Here is an 18384-nt window from a genome sequence, read left to right on the forward strand (position 1 = left end):
CGTTTTGAAACGTTGAAACACGTAGAAATCCATGTAATACATTTCGACGGCCTATAGCCACGAGCATTTCTGTGCGTGCCTATGGATAGGGACACCTGCGCGTACGGCGCCTAATTTTTTTAGAATGCCTCACCCAAGTTTAATAATTGCCAATGCCTTTAAATATAATGCAGCATTATATTTAGAAAGCGTTGATGTTCACAGTTTTCGATTGCTATTAAAGGCTTTGTCTCATCGAACTTAGACCAAGTAGTCATCAATAAGTCTCATACAAGACACATGCAAAAAAAATTATGCAAAGCTTTATGTAAAAGTTTAAGTTCTACTCGCCTACCCATATACCGTTGCCGAGTGTAGCAGTCATTGATCAAAACGAAATTGGAGCCAAGCACGAACAACCGGATGCTTAGTAGGCTCATATCATAACGCACTACGATTGTGAAAGTGCCTCTATTGCTACAACGTTTCTCACAAAAGCATTCCGAAATAGTTCTCACATAATCAGTGTGGATTAGTATGAGTTATAACAATGGCTGTAGCGTATACCTATGTGCATGCCTGCCGCATTATCAATCTTGGTCTAATAAAATCAGAATTAGACCAGTGAACGTCTCTGAATTGACAACATTTGTTTGAATAAGCTCGTATAGCTTCAAGGTAATTGCAAGTTCGAAAAAATCCTCATCACCTCACCTAACCGCATTTAGAGCGCAAAAAGGACCTTCTACGAACGCTAGATCTGAGTACAGAGCCGTGTCTCAGTGTCACGTATGTCATTGGCCACACAATACGTAATTGGGCATCCGCCGCTGTTTCTCAAATCACCAGTAGTCGTCTCCTTCACTCATTGGAACATGTCTATATATATATAATGATGTTTAGCCCAAACGGCATGAAAAAGGACACGGTGCATTTGATTTCTTGCATGCAAGAAGAACAAATCAACTACTCTACGTTTTCTACGAAGTTTGACTTCTTACTCTACAAGGGGGCAGATGGAAGTAAGCCGCGGGACGCATATAAATTAATATGCGATAGAAAAACATCAGGGCCAGATGGAGCCTCCGCTAATATTATTAATAAAAACACTAATGAGTAGTAGCTATGATAACGATGAAGGAGGCGTTCTCAGATTTTTAAAGGTAAAGTATTTGTACATGGGCAATGGTTTATATTGTTCCCTTTGTCCACTAAGGTGACAAGCGAGAGGCTTCGACGCTATTTTTGACACCAAGCTCCAGGACATTGCCGACGGGAATAGTCTGCTTTCAGATAGCCAACATGGCTTTGCGACACATCAGTCAATATAATCAGCGATAAAAGGAACTTCCAAACCTGCAATCAACAAACCTATCCGAGTTTTCCCGGCGGTTGTTTTTACTTTTAAAGACGCCTTCAGCGGTCTGATCTGAAAGACTGTTCTAGGTCGTCTGAGAAGACGTAATGTTTTCCAGTATATGGTTCCAAGCTAACTGAGCAGTTCGAAAATCACAAATTAAGGCACTCTGTTTGCCAGTACCGTTAGTGTCTTGGAGGGGTTCAACCTGGGACGCTTGCTTTAGAATCTAGCGTACCATGGAGTGCTGCAACTACCGGACTTTTTAACAGAAACGTACCTAATCGCGTACGCGGACAAGCTTGTGGTAAAAGTACAGACACAGAAGGCGAAGAAATTGACGAGTTGCAGAAACCAAATGCCGCTGTGATCATAGATTAGCGCCAAAATTAGAGGCAGTGTTTCTAATATGCAAGAAGCTACGTCCCGACGTAATCATCGATATCGAACGCGAAAGACCAAAGATTGGTCGCAGTGGCACGTACTCGAAGATCGCTAGCCCTGGTCATAGGGGACGCAAAGTATATTAAGACTACGGTAGCTAAAGCTGTGAAAGTATTGGCTGACCTAGCGAAGATAATAGCAAAAGTCTCTTATTTCAGGTGAAAAAAGGAAAGGCTTTTGATAGTAGTGGTGGAACCAGTTGTCCTGTTTGGAGCACCAAGGGGGGTGAAATCCGGACACGATCTAAAACCTCAACAGGAAGCGCCTTCAAAGTACCTGACGCGTTCTAGCCCGAAGAGCGTCTTTGGTATGCCGAACTGTCAGCGCACAAGCAGCCGTCGTATTAGCAGAAGCCATCCCGTGGGATTTGAAAATTAAAATCCTCTGAACTAGACGGACTCAGCGGACGCAAGGGAACATTTGCGGCACGAATGGCAAAAGAAATGGATTGCCATTTGCCTATACGCCCCCGGCACAGCTGTCAGGGGCATCACCCCCACCATTTAGGACCGGCTGGAGAAGCCGGTGGGCGGGCAATAACACTTCCTTACGTAAGTGCTCACAGGGCAAGAACAGTTTCAATATTACCTGCATCAAATAGGAATGGTACTCGCATAAAAAAGATAGTCGCATAAAAGACGATGCGTGTCATACCTTAAAGCAGTGCAAGGTGCTGGAACATACCGGAATGACCCTCTCTAATGTAGAAATAGAAATTACTATGACAAAAGGGCTGAGAACCTTTCTGGACTACGTATGCACATCTCGAGAGTGCTAATATGGCGCAGACAAACTGGCCAGAATCTTCCTCAAACGCAAAAAAGCCGGCAATTGAAACATCGACTCTATAGATGTTAAGAAGAGAAAATTATGCTAACATGTCGGGTTCGAGTGTACAACTGGGGATCTCTAACTCTCTTCGTCGTGGACATAGCTTGGTTATTGCGGTGGGAAACCCGATCGAGCTGACCCAGCCCGTTGATCCCGTAGCACACGCGATCCTTTTCCTACCGATCTGTAGTACTAATAACAAATTGTTTAGGTTCGCTCGAGGCGTAAAAGAGGAACCGGGAATTAGCGGCGGGTAGTAGTTATAGTAGAACCAAGTTCAACCGTCGACCCACATTGCATAGCTCTTGCGCCATTTATTACTTGAAACCTCTTTGAAAGAAATCACTTGAATGGCTTTTTATGGAGCGACTAACAACTTTACGTCATAGTTAAGCTGTTTAGTAATTTGCTATAGTAACACAATAATTATTTAACGAACCGAAATAGTCGAATGGCAATTTTTCGAAATTGATCTAAGACCGCCACCCGCCTGAGGTATATGATTTAATTTTTGTATTTAGCTATTTTCCCCATATTTTACATTTTTTTTTTTGCTTGTCGTTATGTTCTCGTTATAACTGCTTCCATATTTCAGTTGTTGACGGAAGCAAGTGTTAGAACAATAGAACAAGGATCTTTGTTTTATTAGTGTTAGTAGGCAAATGACAACGGTAAATTGTGCGTCCATGATCAAAAGGGAACTTATTAAACGAGGCAACCACAGACCAAAACATGGCAGTAGGCTAGCCGCAGCAAAAAAAAAGTAGGAGCAGCAGTAGCAGCTCAGTTCTTCGACGATAAAAGTTAGGTCTAACTGATCGCTACCATACATAACGTATTAGGCAATCTTTAAGAGGAGACAGTTCCGTCAGGTTGGAATCATCATATTGGAAAATGAAAAGATGTCCCATTTTTTCTATTGCCGTTACATTTTATGGTAAAGAGATCGTTTCAAGCGTGACACCATTACAAATCTCTAAACAAACTCTATACTTTGAAGTAGTATTGAACGCGGTCCTTATCTATACACTTGTATACAAGGCATTTCATGTACATAATATGATATTTGTCATTATATAAACTTATCTAGCTATAACAAAATTCATCTACGCCGACCAATGAGAGCAGACATCGAATCAATATCAAAGCAGCTATGTATCCTCTCACAAGAAGCGAAATCCCCGCGGGACTATTGCTACCGTATATGACACGGTAAGCTGTACGGCGGGCTGATATTGACTATGTTCGTATGTCTTAAATGTCGCTGAAATTCAATCAAGATGGAGTGTTCGAGCCCGTTATAATCATAGAGAAGCTGCTACAGTTATGGTAAGTAATCGATAGAACAAGATCAGACCACGGCAATTCAAATGCACAGAAAACTTTAAAAAGAATGGATGAAAATGCTCATCAATTTTCTCATACGTACTATCGCATCGTATGGATCGCTGCGTAGTTAGGACTATTCCTATTTACATTAGTGTACGATCATTTTTTACCGGCCCAACTGGGTTGTCTCCGCTCGGCAGGCCCACTGGCTACGTGACACTGTGCTGAGCTGTTCGCGTAGCTGGCTTGGCCAATCTGCGTCGGGCAATTCTTTATCTTCAATACGAACGTTACTTTCAGAATATTAGCTAATAGTATGAATGTAATTAATTATATAATGACAACGTTCAAATAGTTGTCAAATGAGATTTTTTTTTTTATGCATTTATGAAACGTGGGAAAATTTAGCTTATTTTTTTTTTTGCTAAAAGGATATATTCTATTCCCTATAGGCAGTGTGTCACATCAGGCGGACAATCTACAAGTAATGCTCTGCTTCGGCCCAAACGAGCCCTTGTATAGGAAGCCTTTTATGTAGCTTGCTTGTGCAGTATTATCTAAGGCATAGGGACGTAATGTCACAGAGTTGATTCCATTGGCTTGCCGTAGGGCTTGTGAAGTCAGAAGCTATTACTAACTGTCGCTTTGCTCAAACAAAAAGCAATGAAATTGTAAAATGACTGACGATGAAGCCGGCGTTGTTCATTCATCTCGCCCCGACGAACTAACAACGGGTAGAAATAGCCATGTTATTATATCATCTAGTTCGTCATAGCAGCTCGTACGGTGAAGTGGCAGAAACGGCAAACAATGCTGAGTGAGACGTTGCACTGACAACTTCGGCAATTGTTTGAATAAAGGAATTTTGATTTCGGCGTCTTGAATATGTTTAGGGATTTTTGCTACTGCATGCGTCTTTTTGCGACATTGCCTAAACAGATTAACTCTGATTTTATTGATCATTCAGGTACGTTCAGCCATGTTCTCACCATCATTCTTCATCATACACTTCGTACCAAGATAAAAATCTAGACCAGTATATCATTCAAATACACGCCTTTCATATAACTGCATTTGAAGTAATACCGATTTCTCTCTTCAGCTCCTTTACTAGATCCATAATTCATTTGAACACGCTTTGGCTCCAGCGACTAATCACTCATGTTGTGTAACGTTTCATTTAGCCTTACGTTTAACACTATCAAATAAAGATAAGCGTTTTTCTATCTGAAAATAGTTTATTATTTTATTTCTCTTACTCTTTGGCTGTATCAAATAGTCGCTATGACGGGAAATGCCAACCTTCAACGACCGTTTTTCATACGTGCGATAATGAACCGAGAGCTAGTATTGTCCTGGCATCCAACGCCTAACTAGAGTAACAGACACGACAAAAATCACCGTTCGCCGTCAATCAGATTTAGCCAGTACGCCCTATTTTGCTTTCTTGATTTAGTCCAGTTCGACGCCTGTGAACGTCCTTCTTCCTGACGAAAAACCTCCCTTGGAGTGAAGCATTTCTTATAATAGAAAACTCAATCTTACGTAATTAACACAAATGAGCTAGTAGAGAGACTGGATAATCTTACCATAGTAAGGCAACTAACTACAGGTCGTTGGCTAAGAGCTATACACACGTTAGAAGAGGCGTGCCAATAATATATTTCAAGCAAAGCTTTTCCGTTGTTATTATTATTATACATAAGAACAAGCTATAGAGCAAATAAATGGTATCTGTGTCGGTGCCAGTGCACCGTCCGAAGTGGGGAACTAGTTCAATTTAAGATAGACGGACAAACTCGGGACTTGGAGAAGCGTGTGCCTACGGCTGATCGCATGAGCGTCTATGTGACGTTGTTTATATAATTCTGCGAAGTCCAGTTTAATATTAATTATAATCCGCTGCGGTAAGCCAGGCGTAGTTTGAGTTCGGATCTTTTCTTCTATTCGACTGGTTTGCATGGAATACACCACTTCATGTGGAAGAATACTGCGCAAGGGTCTAAAGGGTTGATGAAGACCTATACGTGCTCATTCAGGAATAACCATTTTTGCGGGACCGCGTCAAGCTTGCTGTTAGAGTTTAAGGCATTCCAAGCAGATATTAGAAAATCGCGCCTGTGTGACAAATTCGTCGACTGTCTGACGATCGTCGCTGCGTGACTTCACGGCACTTCCATAGCTCGCACACGACTACACCGAGATACAGCTGAAGCGAAACAGTTACGAAAGTCAACCAGCGCGCGTTGTAGGTTAACCGTCTGTGCTTGCTGTGGTGTGCCGGCCTGCTTCTAAGCTAAGGATTCCAGCGCTAACAGCAGCCAGATCCGGGGCATTCATGTGGAATAAAAAAAAATCGGTGTCGGTGCCCATTTTTTAGGGGGATGGGGGATGGGGGGTCCTGAAGTGGCCGACTTCAGTCGAACATAACGGGCAAAACCTCGTCTGATTTAAAACTCACTGTTCTGAGACACGTACTCGTTCGTGGGCCTATAATAAGTTGCGGAGGTTGCCGAAGTACAAAGGCTAGCGTCGTGTGTTCACACGTGTGGTCTCAGCAGCCGTTGAGAAAGGTTTCGTTCGGGCACGCTTTCAAGGTAGAACTAGTCCAGGCGGTTCTAGACGCATACGGACACATACGTGAGCGGTTCGATCGAAACTCCTTATAAATTATAATGCTGTATTACGCAGTAAAGCAATACTGTGTCACATATCGACAACCCGACTGTCAACAATGAAATTTTTTTTTGTATTTTTACATGGTTATTTTCAGATCCACAAAGGGAAGCAGAAACAAAACTTGCCAATTACAGACATAAAGCTAATTTCTTGTGCAGTCATGCTTGTTTTTGTTATGAGATGCCTTGATCAGCTGCGAACCGGGCTAGTACACGATACGCTATTTCAACATCATACCATCAGTCTATGTTGACAACAGCAGTAATTTGCTATAGGAACTTTGTGTTGTGGAAACGAGTGATCAAGATAAATCTATGGCTGTGGCATCTACGAATGTCTCGAATGAAGCGGTATCGAGAATTCCACTCAAATTTCAACTCATACACTAAATTTATTCGAGTTTAAGAACAGCCCATTTTGCGTATAAACATGTTTTTATTTTATATTTTTATTATACTGACTGAAGCATCAGTTTAATTCACAACAGTAATTTTAGTTACAAAAGGGGGTCAAACAGCATTCATTCCAGTAGAATGATAGCTAGAACTGGGAAACTTTTAGGATCATCACAGCGAATCTTGGAAAATGCAGTACGTGTAACGTTTTACCAAGTGTTGGAAATTTTCCTCTAGTGAGGCCTTCCACAATGCCACCTGCTTGTCCTTGCCAGGCAAACGACATCTACCCGCGTGCAGTTAAAATATTATCATAGGACCCTTGAGGTTTTTCACATGAGGTCAGGACTGAAACGGACAAATATACTTCTTCTTAGATAGTTCTTCTTTGCCATAAGGCTTATGTTGCATAATTTCAAAAATCATACACACCTGATATACATGGTTTGTTTGTTCTAAATGGGACCACTTATTGAGCAGCACCTGGTTTCCATATATCCTTTGTCTAACTGGGTCTCATTCTTTACATGTGAAAAGTAATTCATACCCTGATATAAACTCCATGAGCGGTTAGTGTCATGCTCGACGCTCATTGACACCCATTCTTTAAACACATTATGAACTTAAGCTATGGAATGATCAAGTGAAAATCAGAGTCAATTGTCGGCTAAGGCCGACAGTGTCTGGCGCGCGTTTCCAAGGGATCCGAAGTTGCAAGGAAATCGTTGCAGAACTTAGTTAAGAATGAGAAAAGATTCGTTACACGCTTCGATCTCCAATGGATACGATTGAAACATCATACTTGTTGTCCGCTTTGATTTGACATAATAGCCAATATAATAACTGTTATTATTAATAACTATGATAATAATAAATATTATTATCGGAAAAGACGTTCATTTGCTATGAGTGTGGGTGTCGGTTCCACGAAACCATTTGCCATACAGCTGTCAGATAGCGATGCGATATTGGCGTCAAAAAGGTGAAACCTAACATCGACAAAGGCGGACGGAACTTTTCGCTGATCGGTTTAACAAGTTAAGTTCTCCGGGAAACGAAATTTCGACTTCCATATACAATACGTTTTGGTACATAAGACAAATGCGATCTGAGTTGTAAGGCCATTAAATATCGAAACGAATTGGTAAAATAGCTAACGTACGACAGTCTGGCCCCCTGCTTTATATAATTTTCGAATCGTGACTTCATTTGCGTTTATGATAGGTTAGGTAACGAGGAAATAAAATGTACGTTTATCCACCTAAATTATATTTAAAGCATCAATGACGTTCGATCAGACCTTTAGCATGGCAAAACGACTAGGATATCAAAATCGAAGCTTTCTTCGAAGTTCGTCCAATGTCCTATCAGTTTTTTTTTGCCAAAGACCAAAACATTTTTAACAGTTTTCTTCAACACACGATCAAAAGCTATGATTGCAATAATATTGCATCCAAGTGAAATATAGTAACGTTTCAACCCGGTGCGAAACAATCCTCAAACATTTCTTCTTGGTAAACTGGAATAACAAACAGATGTAGTGGTTTGTGCGCTCTGCAATGAATATTTAGTACGAACTCCAATGTATTTGTTTACTGATAGGTGAACTAAACAATGTGTAAAAGCGCGCGGGCGCGCGTGCTATTTAAACGAATCCTGGAGTAACCGGGTGAGTGGCACTCGTCTCTGATGTACTGAGAGGTGCCATTAAGCTGGCTTTCAGGGCCTGAGCCCTGTGGAGACATGCTAGTACACAACCTCTCTCTCGCCTCCCCCCCCCGCCCGCCCGCCCGCCCTGCTGCCAAACACATATCCGGCCCGAGAGCAGACGGACGACGACGAGAGCCCTTCGGAACTCAGCCGTGGAAGTGCGCTTGCTCTGCTGCGCTCCGCTTTAAGTGATGTAGTATAAGCGGAACCCAGAGGAAGTTCTAGCAGACTGAAGACATTCAAAGGTTTTATCGAAGCGTTGACGGTTCAGTTTACTCGCACTAAGTGGAACAGCAACAGAGAGTACGTCTGTCTTAGCCCACAACAAAAGGCTTGTTACTTTGACTGTATTACGTGTGGTGGCTATAGCGAGATATGACCGCTATATCCGCTGATGACCGACTGATCGGCAACTGAATATTTTCTATGCTGCAGCTTAGGAGACAGATTCCGAGAAAAAACCTAAGGCTACAGTTTCTGTAGCAGGATCAGTTGTGCTGGTGGTGTGCGTTGCAAACAGACGTACAGAGGGACGGGGTGGTGAAATGAAGTGAGACGCAGCAGTGGCTGAGCGAGTGGTTGCTGGGTATTTTCAGAGCATGGCCGCGCCGCTGGCCGTGCGTGCGGTATTTGTGTCCTCGTAAGTGAGGTGTAATGAAAAACTGTCTCAGCCATCTCTGCTGCTTTACCCGGCGTAAACACTCAAACCAACACAGTCTCGGTGTCTCGCCGGACAACGAATACTTCCATCTCAACGAAATGGCGGTTGGAAGTAGCGATCGAACGGCGGACGAACTCCACCAGACCCAGCATCATCCTTATCATCGTCATCACAATGATCAGCAAGCGCCGTTCAATAATAGCCACCAACATCATCATGGGGGCAGTGGTCATTGGCCACAGCAGCAGCAGCAGCAGCAGCAGCAGCAGCAGCAGCAGCACCACCAACAGGAGTGTAGAAAGAGTCCGTCGTGTGTCAGCTTTTTCAGTGAAGACGAAAAAAATCATTTGGCTTTGGCCGCCCGCAAGGCGAAGGTATGTGTTGAAACGGGCGTTTGTGCATGTAAATAACAAGAGCAAAAATTCAATATTGTGCAAATACTGTGGCATCTGTTTGGCCAGCGTGATTGCATGACGAGCCCTCTTGCTCCGCAGACGATGTACTCAGCCGTGTTGTAGGTCGAGACCATGAAGTGGTTTTACAGCGCATTAACCAGCTCGAACAACTGGCCCTTAGCCATCTCTGTCTCTTTCCGTTTCCGGTATCGCCTCTTCGCTTTTTCTCTTGAACGGCTCTTCCCGCCACTCCGTCCGACCCCTTTCCTTCACAGTCGTGGCGTGCGTTAACTAAAGGTAAACTCTCGAACGCAGCTTTTTATATTCCTCGATCGAACGCATTTCACTCAGGTACATACGAGTAAGTAAATGCTAAACTTATTTTGTACCTTTACGAATACGACACTTCTCGCCACTGCAAGGGACCTGACGCTGTCGAGAAGGGCTGACAGGCGCCGGCCTTGTCCATTGTTCATCCAATCGCACTTGCCAAAAATCGAACCCGTCATATGAAAGAAGACGCAGGAAGGGAACAAGCGCTTACGATCTGCTGTGTATTAAACCTTTCCATTATTAAAACGTAACTGTTGAACAGTAACGAGTTGTCGGTGGCGATATTGCCTGAGCATAATTCTTATTGCGGTTTTGATGTGCGCAGGCACAAACCTCGCGAGAGATTGTTCGTAACTTGAAATGCGGGTACGTATCGTTCGAAGGGGGCTTATTTGGTACATCATTATTTAAATACTGACAGAGCGCTGAGATTACAATTCATCCATGTCAATTTAGCATATGATCGTAAATGTCACGGTTCAAGTGGATCCGTTTATCAAGATGTTTTTTGACGACTTTCTTAATTACATTGCTCAAGTGTATTCAACAACGATTAATTAACGAGGTTTCAATTCGAAGTTTGCACGTGGCGCCATATTATTTTACACAACAAAAGGCCTCCCAGTGGAAGAAGGCGCTCTCTCACAGAGCTGCCTTTGTTATAGCGGGGTGCGCTGGTACTGTGTCGTGACAGAACACCAGCCTAATAACAGGAAAAATAGTAGCTATTTTCATGTGATGATGGTGCTTGTTGGATCTCTTAAGAAGTTGTTCTAGCTCTTACCAGGTTTAGTTCATTCAAGACTGATGGCTTAGTCGAAACTTCTCTAGCAGACATAAATAGTCTCTGAATCTGCTCGGATTTATCAGCAGAAGTGCACTATTAAATCCATGATGATGGATTGTGAATTTCCACACATGTATTCTAGTGAATAAAATACAATATGAGTTGCTGAAGTGCGCAAAAAGTTTGGCTAACAAGATACGTGCTGAGGTCACCGAGACAAAAGAATGTCTGGTGTAAGTTCGCGTTCTTAAACCATAATAATAATAATAATAATAGTAATAATCAAATAGGAGTTAGTTATATATACAAAATGCTCTAAAAAATACACACAGTCTAAATAACTATAACTTCAGTTTTTATATACGTATTATTAGTATTTCTGTTATTATTATACCTGTTATGGTGAATACTGTTGACAACAGTGATTCACATACTTGTTTGTTTGCCGCTGTGGCTCAACCTTACTATATTTCGGCTTTTAAGCCTTCTTCACAACAAGAAATCCGTTGGCGCGGTCTAAGGAACGGGCAGAATAGGCTGGGCAAGGTGGTCCCATAGAATATATTGCCCGCTGCTTAGTAGACCTATCTAGTTGAAAAACTCCCATCAAGATAATTTTTATATCTCGATGATAATGTATAGGTGGCCCGTCATGTTGGAAATCGAGTTTGTTTTCTACGGTCCAGATCATCTTCACTGATAGCATATACCGTTTTTGAAATTCAGCTTCTCCATGTACTAACAAGTGCAGCGGAAACTTAATTTGCTGATTTCAAAGTTACTAATTGCTTGTTTTACGATACATGACGTTGTATACAAAAGGGATGTTCTGTTATATACTCTTTCTTAGTTAGTAAAACTCGTTGATTTTCTAGGTCCCCCTTAAACAGTTCCGTCAGTTTCAAGCGGACCTGTTTACATACCTATAATAACACTTTGGAATAAATTTCTGCCAAAAATTAATCTTGAGCCTCTTAGAATCTTATATTGACTACACGGTAAAATATTACGATGTTACGACCCAGTGTGTAGATTTTTTTGGGGTACTTTGTATATATACGTATGCGTATTTTATGTGTACGTATGTTTACGAAACGATATATTTACGTTGTATCAAGTTTGTTCTTCTTACTTTTGTTTATTGGTTATAGTTACTGCGCTTTCTTTGCGCCCAGTCTTTGCATCACTCTAAGAAAGATGTTCTGCCTATAACATTCATTGCTATGGTGAATCTATGGTTAAAATCTACAACAACGTGCAGGTAGACGTTTTAGCGAAATAATCCAGATCCTTCCTTAAAATACGATAGTTGTTAAACACGATACGATAGTGATTAAAAAATTGCTAAACAAATAATTTTCTGCTTCAAGCTGCACGCGGGAACGCCGCTATAATAGATAGGCTATTATGATTTTTATATCTATCTCTTGTTATTCTCAAACTGTTCGTCTCATATATTTATATCTTTTCCCCGTTTTTAGGCTGAAACGCGGGACGGGGCTGCGGTGAGCATATTTAAACACCTTGTCATTATATACACAACCAACTTTATCGGAAATGAAAATGAGTGTGCGAAGCTAAATCGTTATTTGATGATTTTTTTTTTGTATGTGCGCACAACAGAGACTATTGAGTAATACTAAGCGCTTATGATTGTAGTAGATTTTGCAATACCTACCTAGGGTCTCATGGCTAGTTCAAACCGTCGTAGATTCGGTTCCTAATATGTCCTATGCATGGTATAATTGCATGTTCCCAACCCAATCCGTCGTCCTACAGTAGTCGGCGTCGCATTCTTTATCCAACGATTACTGAAAGATTAACTAAGAACAAGCATATTATGAACCTTCGTGTTGCCTCGCTTGGCTTCTGTTTGGCTTCCCTGTTTGCTGTGTTGTATTGTTGCTATTTGTTGTGGTGCCGTTGTTGTCCTTGTTGAACAGGCTCTCTCAAATATTCTTTCGCAGGAGTTGGATTCGAACGACGTAGCTCAAGCGAGGTTAGTACACAAGTTCCGCTTTGTCACAATAGAAACTATAACTAACTAGGAAGCGGTACGACCATATATTGGCCTTCATTTGGTCTCTTTGTCCTTTTCGATGAAAGACACCTATAGAGATTAATAATTTGCTTGCATGTAAGAAAGGTACATAAACGTTACTCGTCAGGAGGACGATGCGTTCTGCTACCAATAGACTTTGGATTCCTTACGTTCCATTACAAAAGACCAAAACGTTGTCGTACCGTTTCCTAGAGACAGGATTGTTATATTGCCATTTAATTACAATGCAGACATGTAAAATATTTGTTGAAACCATTTTTAGATATCGAATTCTCGTGATTCCGTAGTGTATCATTTTAAATAGAAATTTTACTTAGAAATAGTACTTATGCCCTGGCTGAAAAACTTATATATATATATATATATAAGCTATAAGTTCTTGAGGTTGTCACCTTTGTCAAGCCAAAATAGTTGTTGACATATCTTTACGCAGAACTTACTGTGCGTAAAAAATAAGAGGTACTTGCAGTTATGATAGCGCTTAATACTTAGGAAGCAAAAAAAAACCAATAGAGGAAATATTGCATTCGAACAACGTATGTTATATCGTCACTAGTGTCATTAATGTCGCAATAATATGACTCACTGATATATTTTTTTAATACATAAATATTCTAGTAGCAGGAGAGGAGATGCACTCCTAATATTCGAACTATTCGGTTATTGTACCATTGTATATTAGTACGACAAAATCTCATTTGCCTGGGTTTACCTACTGAAAGTAACACTTTATGGTCAAGTGTGTGAAAAACGGTGAAGTGCTTTTTCAGTAGCTTACCAACCCTTTGAATATTTCCTACCAATCTTTCAAAAGCAGGGTGTTGGTTTTTCAACGAAAATCACAGTAGAAATGGTCTCGTTCTAAACAGATGAATTACACTTGTGTTAATTCAAGTTGTTGGATGCACTGTCACTATTATATAATTTCTGTTGGCTGAAGACTTCGCTCGAATTGGTAACCACAATTGGAAATTACCGAGGAAAGAATCTGTCAGTACCTAATGGTAAAATCTATCGGAAGTAATCTTGCTCCGAATGGATCTCGTTGGTATTGGTAATAGCATCTCGTTACGTGGCCTTCTCTATTTTTTCTCGATACGATTTAATGCAACAAATACTTCACACGTGACTTTTGATCCTTAAGTGGTTTAGTCCGCATTTTCCATGCGTCTGTTGCCCGTGTGCTGCGTTTGACTGATATTACATAACATTGAGTCCCATAGCTCTTCATCTGCATAATCCAAAGGTTATTATGTGTACTGGTCGAAAGCAGCCATTGCTTTGGAAACCTTAAGGAAATAACCCTTCATCTTTGTTAAAGTCACTTGATCCTAGTTTGTGTATCTCTGTTCCACAGAAAATTCTTATATGTAATTCAAAAAAGGACATGGTCCCAGTCTTGAACTCATTGCAAAGGGCTGCCCTGTTTCTAGGACACAGTTGTTGTATAGCGTGAAAGCCAACAAAGCACTAAGTGAACGGAAAAAAGAACGGACTATTTCTAGTTGGCTTCACCCTAGTAAAGCTATTTATAAAGTTTGTAGTTATGCTTTAGGGCCTTTTGACTCTGTCAAATTCGTCTCAGTATTGTTATCATTCTAGACTTAGTATTAACTATACAAAAGAAATTATGCGTCTCATAATTATGAGTTCTTACTTTTATGTCTAGCACATATTCCATAAATAACAATTAGTTTGAATGATCGTACGTAATGATAAACCGATTCAGACACACAAACATGTTTACATTATCATTAAATGATCGCTCAGGACGTTTTTATCATAGCGTCTTTAGCATACTTGTAGATATCCACTCGTTGTCGAATTAAAGTAGACATTAAATTTAACTAAACCTGAAGCATCGCCTATCATAAAAAAATAAGCCAGTTACAAGGTTAATATGAATTTCTCATGTAAATTAATTCAGTGCAGAGCTAAACGATTTTGAATTAAGGATTTTACAACTTACTTAGGAATCATACTCGGTGTGTAACTTTGTACTGCAGTTAAAGAATAATTTATTAACGTCTGGCCTGTACCCATCAGCTTACGCTGGGCCAAACTCTGCCTAGGTTTGTGCCGGCTGTGATAATGCATATTTGTGCCGATAAAATTACTATTAATCTAATTGGATCCGGCGGATTTTACAGGGGTATCTACGAAGGACAGTTATACAAGTATACAAATGTTGTAAAGGGCTACCAGTATCGATTCTTTGTGCTCAATCGAGAGCTGGGCACACTTGAATACTATATGCTCGAGGATATCAAGAAAACACGTCCAAGGGGAGCGATGCACCTCGCGGTATGTAGTCCATTCAGCTCCTTTCCGTTCATTTATAATTAACAAATGCACTTCACACTTTCATTCTAAAACAAACACCACGAACGCTGGATTTGAAGCTGAACGGCGGTTGCCACCGCCAGACAAACGCGGAGTTGAATATGTTTAAATCATTTAGAAACTTTGAAACCGTAGGGCCTTGTCTATATTAGGAAAAAAGTGTACGTTTGTTACTCCTTGTGACGATTAGACCTTCGAGGCGCTTCACAGAAGTACCATTTTGCATCGCGTGCTTAGTTCGCCATATGTTGCAAGGAATTCCGACTGAGTTTTCATCTCTGACACTTTTCTGTAAAGAACAGCTCCTATTTTTGGTTCTTCTACAAGACAAGTACCATTATTACAGGCATATTCTGTTTAATGGTGTTATGATTGTTTTTAGGGCGCCGTAATCTCACCATCGGAGGAAGATGGGCAGATGTTCACTATATCGGCGGCCTGTGGAGAAATCTACAGACTGAGAGCACAAGACTCGAAAAAGCGCCAACTTTGGGTCAACCGGATGCGCTCGGTAGCTGAGGCACACACCGACTCTATCGGACTTAAACATCCGCCGCTTCCAGTTGTTGGGGCAGGGGGCGGCATTGGCGTTAAGGATAAGGAAAACAGCAGGCCACAACCTCCCGGAGTACTACCATGTCCTGGCGAGGCATTTCAGTCACTGCAGCAAAAACTGGCTGAAGCAAACACGGCGTTTAGGGACCTTGCCATTGCAATCGAAACGTTACCAAATGCTATGCAAATCAAACCACACGATCAGGTAGGAGCGGGTAATGAAGTCTGAAGCTGGGTGATTCTAGGAAAATGGGCGCTCCCTCTTTGAGATGTTAGCGTTTCTTTTTAAGACAGATCATAGTTAGATCCTACATATGGATTGTTTTTTAGTAGCGATTAAAATTTCGTAAAACTTACACTACTTTATAGGCAATGATACCGGTAGTACGGCAGATGGCTTATTTTGTGTGTAACACCAATCGGGGGTGTAGCGCATTCTCGCCAATGAAACGAGATAAAATAGCTAGCCGATATTAAGAACTCAGGAGCTTGAAAGTATCACTCAAGTCCAAAAAGGTTTGATGATTCTTCCAGACTGATATCATCACGTATGTGAATTCGGCGGCCCACCCTCGCTGCAAGTGATTTAACGAATTTGCCTTTTCATTTTACCATATGAAACCTTGTCAATAATTTAATAATCAGCAGTGATCGTTGTAGCTTATGCATGGGTTCAGAAATAGAAATCATTGGTTTCAAGTAATTGGTGGTTTCGTTTATCTCCAACTACCTGATTTTTTTTAACGCGGTAGCTTCCTTTTCAAATTCAGGACCTATTACTGTTAAAGGCCACCTCAACAGCGACTGTTGTGAGTTTGGAGCAGTGTTTTTCGTTGCTTGCCGAGCAGAGACACGGCCACCGAACGGCCCAGCAGGGAACGCCAGGCCACGGAAGTCGAAAAAACCACGGTCATAAACAGCATTCAAAGAAACTTAAGAAAAAACTTCGCGACTGGGCTCATCAACCGTTCAGACCTGTGTTAGTACTTTTTGCGCCTGCTGTCACAACGTTCGAACTTTTTTTTGCTCTGTTCTTCTCTTGCCTTATTAAGCGACACAAAACAATTTACCGTCCAAGGGGCAAATTTAGAACAGTACCAGAGAAGCTTAGGTTATTTCGGTTAGGTAAATATGAATTATAGACAAACATAAATAATGCTTGCCAATTTAGTGGCGGCGTTACCCTTCGTGTACCTAATGTTCCTTTTATCATCTAGTGCAAAGAAAATGGCTCAATGACAAACCGGCCTATTTCGTTCGATTAACATACCAAGATTGGTCTATATGTATTAGCCTGCAGAGTTCAAGTTGCGTACCTTTACTTCTTTGCTATTAGCCGCACCCTTGTCGTGTACCATAGGTTATTAGTATTAACATTATTATCATAATTTTTTTGTTTTTAGTAAGGCTCTTCTTAAATAAATATCTGGGCACTATGAAAATATATAATCAGAGTGATTTAATGCGACGCGATACAAACAGGGTTTCTAAAAAGAATGCCGATGAGTTGTCTTCTGTCAGTGAAGTTTTAAACAATTTCATTTAAATATGAGGTTTACTTTAGAGTGGTAAAGCGGTGAGCCCAAAGAGCACACGAATGTTTGACATGTTCAAATAGTTCGAAAAGGGACTAAGCAATCATTAAATATAATTTAGCTTTTTTTATTTTTATAACTCGTCCCTTAATTTATAGTCAGGTTTAACTCCTTTAGTATATTTTTAGTAAAAGACTGGAATAATATTATTAAGGAATTCGATCAACTTTGCAGAGATATCCTTGTAGAGGGTTTGGACAGTTCTACTCCTGCATATTGAGCGTAAGACAAAAGGCACATGGAGAACACCTAATGCGATGATTTTCCAGTTACCTGCAGAATCCTGCTGCAATCATCAAGCAGATATAAAACATCGTTTGTTCATTCGCATTTATTGTAGAATAAATCATTCTCGAATGTGTTGGCGAAATAACGTGTATCACTGTACTATGTGTGTCTCGTTTTCAGAGTCCAACAGTCGACCTCGGCGGGGGAGTGTAAGGCAACCATCTCATCAGCTCACTCATCTGCGGGTGGGTTGTAACGTCACTTAAAATTTGAGTACGCTGTACGAGCTAAATGTAATGAGGTCATAAGACGCTTTCAGTTACCTAAACAACCGAATGTTTCGGCATACGCCAGGCCATCGGGCAAACCACATTGCCAATCGTCAGCTTGGTTAGTTAGACCGCTCGTCAAGCCAATTGGCACACTGAAATGCTTTTCGAGGGTAAACACGGTACATAACTTTGTTACTAGTATCGCTACGTTGATGACACGAACAGTGTGTCAGCCCACAGAGACAGAACGCCGTGTTTAGTTCGATGAAAAATGCCGCGATTTAAATTATAACAATCAGCACTAGTTGAACTGAGATTTAGAAAAGGGGGGACAGCTTAATTCGACAGTGAAAGGAACACCATCATCATCACAAAATTCTATCAGCTGGAAAAATATGAGTGAATTTATTATTGAATATTGTATGATAC

The 18384-nt window shown here is 41.0% G+C and overlaps 1 protein-coding gene and 1 long non-coding RNA gene across 21 annotated transcripts in view; one reads left to right on the forward strand and one right to left on the reverse strand.

The window, feature by feature from the left end:
- Positions 1-7034: 7034 nt before the first annotated feature.
- On the reverse strand, positions 7035-10306 carry LOC147757698 (uncharacterized). Of its 2 annotated transcripts, none has more exons than XR_015321950.1 (2): positions 10170-10306; positions 7035-7362 (listed from the first exon to the last, which is right to left on the reverse strand). It is a non-coding gene; the product is annotated as an uncharacterized LOC147757698 (long non-coding RNA). The 2 variants fall into 2 exon arrangements; XR_015321951.1 differs by lacking the exon at positions 10170-10306 and adding an exon at positions 7447-8786.
- Positions 8836-18384, forward strand: part of LOC111244093 (oxysterol-binding protein-related protein 11-like) — a 33877-nt gene continuing 24328 nt past the window's right edge. For 4 of the 19 annotated variants that reach the window (XR_015321945.1, XR_015321946.1, XM_086981153.1 and 1 more), the window contains exons 1-7: positions 8837-9759; positions 12382-12405; positions 12844-12899; positions 15113-15266; positions 15688-16065; positions 16631-16839; positions 17864-17928. Coding sequence is in view for 16 of the 19 variants with exons in the window: in XM_086981153.1 (XP_086837279.1) it covers positions 9379-9759; positions 12382-12405; positions 12844-12899; positions 15113-15266; positions 15688-16065; positions 16631-16839; positions 17864-17928 (1267 nt within the window). In the remaining 3 variants the exon portion in view is untranslated. Of the gene's footprint in view, positions 9760-10315; positions 10480-10703; positions 11134-12381; positions 12406-12843; positions 12900-15112; positions 15267-15687; positions 16066-16630; positions 16840-17863; positions 17929-18384 lie in introns of those variants that run through there. The other 15 variants (XM_022790721.2, XM_086981148.1, XR_015321944.1 and 12 more) reach the window with 14 other exon arrangements.

Source organism: Varroa destructor, unplaced genomic scaffold, assembly GCF_002443255.2.
Source record: "Varroa destructor unplaced genomic scaffold, Vdes_3.0 BEIS01000002.1, whole genome shotgun sequence".
NCBI lineage: Eukaryota > Metazoa > Arthropoda > Arachnida > Mesostigmata > Varroidae > Varroa > Varroa destructor.